Source organism: Pteropus medius, unplaced genomic scaffold, assembly GCF_902729225.1.
Source record: "Pteropus medius unplaced genomic scaffold, Ma_sr-lr_union100, whole genome shotgun sequence".
Lineage (NCBI taxonomy): Eukaryota > Metazoa > Chordata > Mammalia > Chiroptera > Pteropodidae > Pteropus > Pteropus medius.
This window is the reverse complement of record NW_024356336.1, coordinates 6,202,530-6,213,159: the sequence shown is the minus strand read 5'-3', so window position 1 is coordinate 6,213,159 and position 10,630 is coordinate 6,202,530. Positions and strand designations below refer to the sequence as shown.

The 10,630-nt window shown below is 51.1% G+C and overlaps 1 protein-coding gene across 1 annotated transcript in view; it reads right to left on the bottom strand.

Moving 5' to 3' along the window:
- TCN2 (transcobalamin 2) overlaps positions 1-9,442 on the bottom strand; it is a 13,042-nt gene extending 3,600 nt beyond the window's left edge. The window contains exons 1-8 of the mRNA XM_039861744.1: positions 9,317-9,442; positions 8,830-9,043; positions 5,646-5,838; positions 4,737-4,906; positions 3,719-3,880; positions 2,412-2,584; positions 2,094-2,280; positions 1,004-1,175 (exon numbers count right to left, since the gene is read on the bottom strand). Coding sequence (XP_039717678.1) covers positions 1,004-1,175; positions 2,094-2,280; positions 2,412-2,584; positions 3,719-3,880; positions 4,737-4,906; positions 5,646-5,838; positions 8,830-8,893 — 1,121 coding nt within the window. The 5' untranslated portion in view covers positions 8,894-9,043; positions 9,317-9,442. The remainder of the gene's footprint in view (positions 1-1,003; positions 1,176-2,093; positions 2,281-2,411; positions 2,585-3,718; positions 3,881-4,736; positions 4,907-5,645; positions 5,839-8,829; positions 9,044-9,316) is intronic.
- Between the last annotated feature and the right edge of the window lie 1,188 nt (positions 9,443-10,630).

Below are 10,630 nucleotides of genomic sequence, written 5' to 3'. Positions count from 1 at the left end.
TCTGCCTCTGCCTCTGCCGTCCAGCTTTCTCTGCAGTGCCTTGACCTTGGCCATCTTGCCTAGCCCCTCAACCCAGTTCAGGCACCCATCTTTACTAACAAGATAATTATTTCTTAGACCAGTGCCCCTGATATCTTCTCAGAGGTCCTGGAGTTCTGAACAAAAATGTTAAATTCTATTTTTTTCATTCTGATGAGAATATCCAAACATAAATGCCAGTAGGTTCTGGGTAATCTCAATGCCTGGTAGACTGAGACCTGCCAAGCAAGGGTGCTCAGTGTGTGTGACCGTCTGAACTGTGTCGGCCGCCAGCAGTACTGCTATATGCACTGCAGACTACCAGAAAGAGAACAGTGGCTTAGTAGTGAATAGTGAATTTAGGACCGGGGAAGAGCCTATGAAGACACTGCTGCCTGTACAAATTGAGGTCGGATGGCAGTTCAATCCAAGGGAATGCTGAGAGCATCGGGCTCTCCCTGCCCCTGGCGTATTCCTGCTCCTTAGCAGACAGTCTTTATTTGAATGCTATTGGCTTCATAGTTTTCTTTGCAAAGTTGCTTAGAATTTATAGCTGTCTTGAGCCAGAAAGAGAAAGGACTTTTAAGAGTAAACTTATTAGTACACATCTAAGTCATATTATAACAGAAGTAACTTAACCTGGGGTCTGTGAGAATTTTTATCCTTTCAAAGAGTCTTTGCATATTTCTGGCCTGAAATTCCCTGGGCCCAGATGACCCTAAGGCACTAGCTGTGGGCCCTCCCTAGCTGCAGGATGCTGTCCTCTGGGAAAGCCAATTGGGGACAGAAATTGGGGCCCTCTCAAACTGAGGCACATATTTCTAAACAAACAATCTGGGGTCTGGGTGGCTCAGTAGAAGGCACACACATCTCTGGGCCAGATTCCCCACTGGCAGCACGAGAATCACTCCCATCTTATTTGGGCATGACCATGTTTCAGGGATGTGGGGTCGGTGGGGTGAGGGCTGGGACGTGGTGGTCTTACATGAATCCTCCAAGCTGTTGGGCCTTCTTTAGGACATCTTCCAATGAGGACCCAGCAGGGACAGAGATGAAGTGTCTGTATGGCGGCCAGACACTGGGAACCTTCAGCGTGACATGGATGACCTCTGGGACTTGGCTCTGTGAAAAGGACTCCACGGTTTGTTCCAACATGACTGCACCAGGGAGACAGAAAGCAGCAGCTGGTGTGAGGGCATGAGGCCTGGATGTTAATCTTCCTTTCTTCCTTCAAAGGCGCTGTGGCCCATCAGGACCTCTTCCTTCCCCAAGGTCCCATCTCAGCCAATACCATCACCACCTGCACAGCTAAAACCTGGCTCCATCCCACCCCGCCCTGTAACCTCAGCCCCCACATCCCCTGCTGCCCAAGGTCAGGCTCCTCACTGGTTTCCCTGCCTCCAGCATCCCCCCTCCTACCTATCTGCCACACGGCACCCCAGAGGGCTTTTTCTGGAATGTACATTTGCTCATATCACTCCCTTATTCCCTCTGAGGATCTTTTCTACTTTTTATTTTCTACCTGCCGCTCAAGCTCATTCTCCCACACCCCACTCTTTAGCAAGACCCTTCCCCCAAATTCCAGTCTTTATACTTCTGTTTTTCTCTTGCTGTTTCTTCTCTGCTCTGCCCTCCTTCTCTCTTCTCCACTGGCAAATCTCACTTGCCAAGTCAAGTTCCTCTCCCAGAGGAAGCCCTGATTCAAGCCGCTAATTGGGACTCATTATGATGTATAAGAGCTAACCAAAATGTGTCATGCTCTATCCATCCATCCATCCATCCATCCATCCATCCATCCATCCATCCATCCATCTATCCAAATAATTTATCAAAGAAGGGGCTGGAGATTCCCAGCCTACTCAGAGCTCTCCATTTGGTGTCTCCTTCTCCACATTGTGAGTTTCTAGAATCCCGACCCGACTACATCTTAGCTGCCAGTTTTCCCACACACTCCCACAAACTCCCATTGACTCAGCAAATCAAGACCAAATAACTACCCATCACTGGATCATGCAGACTTCAATGAGTGCCCTGCAGATTGAAAAGAACCAGGCTTCAGTGAAAGGTTTGGCTACCTCTTGGTGCCAGGCAGTCTGGAGAGATGAGATCCACATAGCTTTTGTGGTTCAAGACAGGCAGCAGCTGGGAAATCATGAGAGCATTCTGGAAGGCCCCATTCTGCACGCTGGCTGACAGAGCAGCCCCCGCGTTGAGGCATGCTCTGCCCAGCTCCACTCCGGGCACAGGGGAGGTCATTAGCAACTGGTGACAGAGTAGGGGAGAGAAGGAGGAGGTGGGTCAGCTGCCAGGGAGAAAACAGGTCTTCCTGCCCTGACCAACCCACCTCCCACCAGCCAGCAGGGTAGACCATAATCCCAGAGTCTCTTTCCCACCTGCAGTGCCAGAGGGGTACTGTAGACATTCCCAAAGTGGCCTTCTGGGGTCTGGGCCTTCAGGATCTTCTCTTGCACTGTCCTGATGGCCAGGTTGATCCGGTTGCTCTGATCAGTGTTGAGGTTGGAGCGCTTCAGACAGGTGAAGGCCAAGCCTGCCATGGCTAATGTGTCTGTAGGGGACAGAGCCAACTTGGGTCAGCCCAGACATGGTCTAGGGCCAATGGGCGCCCACAGGAGGGCTTGAAGAACAGGGAAAACATGGTCAGATGGGCATTTTAGAAAGTTTCTGCCAGCTAGGCGGACCAACTCAACCCAGTTTGCCCAGTACTTTCCCGGTTTGGGCACTGTAATCCAGTGTCCTGGGAAACCCCTTAGTCCAGGACAAAGCAGGATGGTTAGTTAACCCTACCCCTGTCTACTGCTTGGGGGTTAGAGATTGGGAGAGAGACTGGAGGAGGGAGGCCCAATAAGACTTCATTCTACACCACTCATTCCCAAACCTGCCTGCACATTGGGATCACCAGGCAAGTTTTAAATAAACCAATACCTGGAATAACCCCCAGATAGTCTGATGTGATAGGTCCAAGGAACTGCCTGGGCTCTGGGTTGAGGGGTGGTCAAGCCTTCCCCCGCCCCAACCCTCAAGGTGACTTAATGCATCCATAGTGGTTTTTCTAGAAGCTTCTGAGGCAGAACAAGCATTCTGATGGCAGGGGCCCTGCTGCCTTCTTCTCTTTGGGCACCTAACCACTCCTCGAACCTACTCCGTCTTATCCCACCCCATGTGAGGCACACACACTCACTCACAGAACCAGGCCTAGAAGAGACCTTGAATCACAATAACAAGAAAGGGCACTGGAGGCCCAAAGTCACACAGTAAAGAAGCAGATCCAGGATCCAGGTCTCAGGCTTCCCAGCTTAGGCAATGATAAGATCACAGCTATATAACCAGAATTTCCCCATGCCAGGTACTATGCTAAGCCCTTTATTTTTAAAACATCCTTTATCGATGCTGCTGGGAGGTCACTTTACAGGAGAAACTGAATCAGAAAGGCCAGCTGACTTGCTCAGAGCATCCTACAACAAGCATGTGCCATGGAGCAGAGGTCAGGATTTTAGTCCAGGTGCAGTGCTGGCTCAGAGCTGCTGCACCACACACAAGCCTTTGCCATTTCGCTCCTAATAGACTCAATAAAAAGGGGTCTCCTGGGAAGGTGAGTATGGGACTAGGGGGTAGAGGCCTTCAGTTGGTTCTGGGGGCTGGAGGAGTACCAGCTTGACCTCGCAGGGTCTGGCCCACTCACCCACAGAGAGGTGGCCTTGGTGGAGATGATGGTCGTGTTCCACAGCATACAGGAGCTTGCCCACCACACTGTCGTGGACCCGCTTCTGGTGGACACATAGGGCCAGGATGCTCAGGCCGTACTGGTAGTAGCTGGTATGGGGACGGCCCTGGTGATTATCCCCTGAGAGGAAGAAAACCAAGGGGCGGGATGTCACACAGGCCTGAGGGGTTGCCTCTCTGCCCCCTCCCAGCAACCAGCCATGCTAGTACACAGGACCCCATGGCCTGTACTTTTTAACACCCTCCTTTGGGTCGTGAGATCCTTCATTCCCTCGAACCACACCTGCTGAGGCCCTACTAAGTGGTGGGTGCTGTGCTTGGAGGTATGAATACACTGACAACAGGTCAGGCACAGCTGGGGCCTCCAACAAGAACACAACCCACACTCATGAAAGTACAATTAGAACTGAGATGTGGACCAAGGTCCATGGGGCCATATAACAAAAGTTTTTGAGTAGATGGGGAGTCAGGGCAGAAGAGAGCTAGAGGGGGAACGAAACTTTCCAGATAGAGGGAACATATATGGAGAACCTGGTTTGCAAGCTACAAGAAGGCCAGTGAGGCTGGGGCCCACCGAGGGGCAGGCGAGTGGGTAAGCCAGAGAATAGGTGAGTCGAGCTGAAGAGAAGGACAGACAGGCTAGGCCTGAGGGCTGTGAACATAGCAGTGTTCAGATTTATATTTAAAATGCTTTCTCTGTATGCTGGGTCATCAGGAGGCAGGAAAGTTAGCAGAGAGAGGCTGGGGAGTAAGTAGTAAAAAGGCTGTGCCACTGTCCCAGAGGTGGACAGTCAGGTCAATCTTGGTGGCTGAGCAGAACTTGCTAATAAAGTACATGTGGGTTGATCAAGAATGGCTACTGGGGTAGGCCCAAGCCTCTAGGTAGATAGTGAGATAGGCAGAATGGAGGGCAGGAAAGAGGCCTGGGGAGAAAATCCATGAGCCCTCCCCATCCCTAGCAGATTGAGTCCGCTCACCAATGGCCCTCTTCTCATCCTCCAGGAACCGCTTCAACTGAGAGACCAGCCTGTCCCCCTTGCGGCCTCCGACAAATTCACAGTTGGCCCTGAGAGCGAGCAGGTAGGGGGCCAGCTGGCCCATGGAGGGCTTGGCCTGGGAGTCATTATTGTCATTGCTGGTGGCAGACCTAGGACAAAGCCAGTTAACAACACTTCCAGGAGAAAGTGCCACCCAAGAAAAGCTGGCTAGAGGTGTCCCCCATCAATACCACAAAATGGAAAAAAAAATCCTAGCAGTTGGAAAATGTACTATAACTCCCCCAAAGCAGATGTAGTCAGCTATATAAGTTGTGAGGTATGTGCCACACATATTTCATAAAGATGAAAAATTAACCTCAAGGACAAATTAAACTCTGAGGGTTCTCTCATCCAAATGACCCCTGCTTTCCCCCACCATCTTGGTCATGCTTCACCCACACACTCTCCCCTGTCTTTCCTCTCCCCGCCCTGTGTCCATTTCTCAAGAGGGAGGCCAAAGAGATGATGCTCCACAGTGCTCCTGATCCTTCATCTCTCATTCAAATTCCCACACTGGACCTCAGAACAGGCCTCCCCTTAAACCTCTAGAAAGGGAGCACAGAGTCAGATGCTTTTTCTGGGCTCGGTATGGAAGAGTGTGGTCATGGATTAGTGATGTCTGCCTCACATACAGGAGGGTAGAGTAGCAGCAAATGGATCTTGTATCAGCATCTCCATTCTAGTCAAACCAACTCCATTCTACAGATGGAGAAAGGCCCAGAGAAGATGAAACTTGCCTAAGGTCTCCCAACCAAGCAGTGACAGGTCCAAACCAGAACGCAGGTCTCCTGTCTTTTAGGATGTAGAGCAAGACATACAGGGAAAGGAGAAGCGAGAGCATGGCCGTACCCCAAGAGGCTCTGCTGGTAGCTGAGCTTGAGGCTGTGCAGGTAGAGGGCCTCCTTGTCTCCGGCCTCCAGGCTAGAGAGGCGCAGGCCCACGTAGATACTGGGGTTCAAGTGCTCTGGGGAGAGCTGGTCCATCCAGGGCAAGAGGTGCTGGCCCAGCCCCTGCACCAGCTTGCTGTCCACCTCTGGTATGCCTTAAAAAAGAGAAGAGGCCAAGTGAGGTCACAGGGCTGGGCCACCAGAACCTTCTCCAGGGCCTTCTCCAGGGAATAACTATCTCCATCCCACGTCCACCCAGCACATATCCTACTCATATGGGAAAATCTGGCCGTAACAAAAGGCAGCAGGTAAAAGGGGGAAAGCAGACATCCTGAAAAAGCTGTTGGAGTTTGCCAGAGAGAGGTGGTGGCTGAAGGCAGAGGATGCTGGTGCCAGGCAACCACTCTACCCATCAGGAGTGACAAAGAGACTGGATGCCAAGCCACGTGGTGCATCCTGGGCACCACATCAGACCTCATTCAGTCCTCATGCCAGCCCTGTGATGTGGGTAGGTACTGTCATCATTGCTTTGCACAACAGAGAACAGAAGTTCAATGTCATGTCATGTCTTACATGAAGCTGCTGAGCCAAGGATGGACCTGCCTGCAAAGCCCCTGCTCTTTGATGCTCTGTGGAACACGTGGAACATGTTACATATCCAATTTTAAAACACTGCACACTGCCCACTGTCGATCTGGGGCTGCATGGTGAACTTACCCTGCACAGATCTCAAAATAACCCTTTTTCTGCCACCTCTGCTTAGGTGAAGAAGACCCAAGATTGTGAGGTGAATTGTTAGAAAGCCATCACATTTTCAACCATTTATCTGTGTGTTTTGGGATTTACCTGAAACTGTGTAACTGAAATTTGAGAATACATGAAATACCCAGGAAGCCGAAGCTTCGTGGATATTTATCAGGTCCAGCTGAGCTCCCTCCACTCTCTTCCCTTAGGGAAGGAACCCGAGCTGAGTAGGTGGCTTGCGGTCACTTTAGACTTTTCCCCATTTACTGCCTCCAGGTCACTCTAGGGCTCTAGCTGTGTCCTCTGTGCCCTGTCCCAGGTTGCTGTGCAGCCTGCCCCTCCCAGGGGACTGAGTGAAGGAACTGCCAGACAGAGTGCCTCCTGGGCCTCCTGGCACGAGGACCAGGGCTCCTCTCCCATAGCCCATCTCTCTCGGTTTGAGTCCCACCTTCTTGGGTCTGTTTTCCCAAAGGTCACCAATATCTATTGCTATGAGAGCAGCGGGTAAGGAGGAGTGGGATTAGGGGAGGTAAAAGGGAGTTGCTTTTCTTGCCCTTTCTCTCTCGCTCAGGGTCTTTCTATATGTCTGACTCGATTTCTGTAGCGTTCTCGCTCTGTCACTCTCAGTCTCTACATCGCTCAGCCTGTCTCTCTGGTCATCTGTCTCTCCACACCTCTCTTTCCCTCTCCTTTTCCTTCAAACTGGTGAGGGAGGCCCTGCCCCCGCCCTGGGCTCTGACCTCAAGCAGGTGAGTCAGCCCTGGGGTCAAAGTGACAAAAAGAGGAGCTGGAGCTGTAAACAGCCTCTTTAGAAGGAAGAAACCGGGCAGATTCACACAGGGTAATAAAAGTGGTCCTGGGAGACCTTCCTCCCCACTAGGGCCGCCTGCTCACGGGTGCCACCCAGCTCTGCCAGCTGAGGCCTGACTGGCACTGACATGTGTGTAAAGCACAGGAGCCCACTTTGCACAAACATTAGTGCAACATCCCTGCCAATTTCACAGAGCTTTAAGCTGGTAAAGAAGGTATGTGGGCTCCTGACACCACACGAAGGAGGGAGGCTGAGAGCATTCTTACCCATTTTGCAGGTGAAAGAATGAGGCTGGGAGTGACTGAAGTGGCTCAGCGGCAGCAAACTGCACCCCAAACCCAGCCCAGGGCTCTCTGGGCCCCACGGGAAGGGGATTCTTATAGGGTTGGGCCTAAGGGCCAACTGTCGACATGTTCACAGTGAAGTTGAGGACCAGGTCCTAGGTTTTTCCTGGAGCCTGTCTCGACAGCAACCCAAATCCAAGGGCCGAGGGGTCTGGTTGCACTTGCGGAACACAGGTCAGAGGCTCCTGGTGCCCAGGCGAGACCTTTCCTGGAGTTCTGAGAACTGAGTCTGGCAAAGCCCTGGAAAGCTGGAGTGCCTTGGACAAGTCACCTGGCCCCTCTGACCTTTGACTGTTTCATTTATCACCTGGACATGACTGAACCTGCCTCCCTGTTTCTCCAAGGATCACAAGAGACCCTACCCTGGTGGTGAAAGTGTATTGTAGAGTATAATGCTGTCAGCAGAGTACTGGAGGGAAGAAGAGAAGTGGGTGGCCCCAAAGTTCAGAGGCTTCTCTTCATGGCTTCTGCTTCCTGCCTGGCCCCAGTGCCCAGGCAGCCCCGAGCCTGTGCAATCAGACTCAGGCAAGTCCAGAAGGCCCCTGGGGGTCCCGGCCATGGGACACAGAGCCCAAGCAGCCAGACTCCTGTGAAAGGAGTATCATACAAATGCCCGCCCTACTCCTCTGGGACTTGTCTCCCCTCCAGGGTTTCTACACTCGCTTCCCTCCGCTGGGAAGCCTTCCCTCCTTTCCTTCCAAGTTCCTTTTCTTCCCTCCTGTTTCAGTTCTCATGACGCCCCCTGGTCCTTTTAAACCCTTCCCCAACTTCTCTCCCTGAATCGGTGGCCTTTGCGCCTGGTTGGCTTCCTTAGGCACTCACCACAGCCCCTAAACACAGCACCTATTTGCCTCTTGACTGTCCCCTTCACTAGAATGGGAGCTCTAGGAGGGCAAGGATTGGATCTGTCTTGCTCTTTGTTACTTCCCCAAAGCCTAATACTGTGCCTGTCACAGAGAAGGTTCAATCAATGTGCGTTTAATGAATAAATGAACAGATGATTGAATTAATGGAGGCAATCATGTCTGGTGGGGGGAGTCAGTCATATAATTAATCTCAATACAATGTGCTAAACGCTGAGGTCCAGCTAAGCCAGAACTGCTGGAGGAGCTGAAAGGGGCAGATAATTCGTACCTCCCCCCACACTGGAACCTCAGTTTCCCCCACTGTATAATGAGGAGCTTGGACAAGACCTCCCTCCTAAGGACCCAGGAAGAAAAAGGCACAGGGTCAGTCTGGTTACTTACTGCAGATATCAGCGAGAGCCCCCAGGGCCCCCAGCAGGAAGAGGAGGGCCCCAAGGTGTCCCATGGCGGCAGCAGGAGGGTGAGCAGCAGGCAGGAAGCTGGACAGACTCCTAGGGCTGGCCGGGAAGAGGCTCTCCTGACCACAGCTGATCACTGCTCCCAAAGAGGCAGCTTTCTGTCACTGATTAATCTCTCCACACCTGGCAGCACTCTGCTAAATCAGCAGAGAGAGGGGAAACAGTTTGTAGCTGAGGGGAAAGGAAGGCCAAAGAACAGAGGAAGGGCAGAGTGGCCTTCCTTCCTGCAAGCAGGGGGCAAGGGGAGAGGGAGGGCACGTAGGGATGGTGTGAGGAATCTTGAGGCCAGCCACATTCTGTCCCCATGCCTAAAGAGCACGCCATTGGATCTGCCCACGTCCGTCTGACTCCGCCTGTCTGGTTTCCCCCCAGCAGCTCCAGTGGTACACGGGCAGTGCTGGGGTACCTACCTGCAGCCCCGCACAGAAGGAGCCCCTGGAAGTGCCTACCCTGGCCTGGGACAGGGAGCGTAACAAGGAACTGCAGTGGTCACGTGAGCGAGACTGCTGGAGTGCGCTGTTATCCCCGCCTCTCCCCGCCCAGAGGGGTGTGGCTGGCTGGACCTGGACCAGACAGGCTAGTTTTCTTAACCAACCGGAAAGCTGGGAGCTTCCTGGAGACAAAACAAGTTAAGGAACTAGATTTGATTATTTGAGACACAAAGCCATGCGTAACAGGGTTATTTGTTAGGACTAGGAAAGTAACCTAAAAAAATCTCTGCAAGGAGGAGAGAGAACAAAAGATCCTCTTCTGCTCGGCACCACAGGAGAATCAATGTACGAGAGTTAACTCTGGCGGGGCTGTGTGACCTTGGCCAGGTCACTTAACTTCTCTGAATTTGAAATAGTTTCTCCTGTGTGAGATGAAAGAGTCGGACAAAATCACTCTAACTAAGATCTTTTCCTGCTCAACTTGAGAAGCTGTTAAGGGCTTAAAACACCTCTAAAAATTTCCAAATAAACTTTTTATTGCAATCGTTTTATGGCAAATTGTCAAGGTTCATTCTTGCAAGATAATCTGCTACGAGTCAGGTTCTTGATATAGATAAATACAGTCATATACCACATAACAACATTTCAGTCCATGATGGACCGCATATATGATGGTGGTCCCATAAGATTACAGTGGAACTGAAAAATTCCTATCACCTAGTGATATTGTAGCCATCCTAATGTCAGAGGTGATTCCTGAGAAATTCACTAATGAGGAGTTGTTGGAATTGGAACAGGAACACATAGCCGAAGAAGAAGCCAGAGAAAAGAAAACTTCGAAAGAAAAGAACGCCCCCCAAAATTCACAGTAAAGGGTTTAGCAAAAGCTATTCAGACCCCAAGAAGCTCCTTCAAAGGTTTGAAAATATGGACCCCCAACACCAAAAGGTTTTCATTAATAAAGAGGAATATTCATGGTGCATTATCTGCTTACAAGCAAATCTATGATGAAAAAAGAAACAAACCAAGCAAACCACCATGGACATATTTCTGAAAAGAGTTAAATCTCCTCAATAAGAGCCTCAGGCAGGTCCTTCAGGAGTATTCCAGAAGAAGGCATTGGTATCATAAAAGACGACAGCCCCACAGGTGTTACTGCTCCTAAAGACCTTCCAGTGGGACAAGATCTGGAGGTGGAAGACAGTGATGATCCTGACCCTGTGTGGACCGAGGCCAGAGTATGTGTTCGTGTCTTAGTTTTCAACAAAAAATTTTTAAATGTAAAAAAAATTT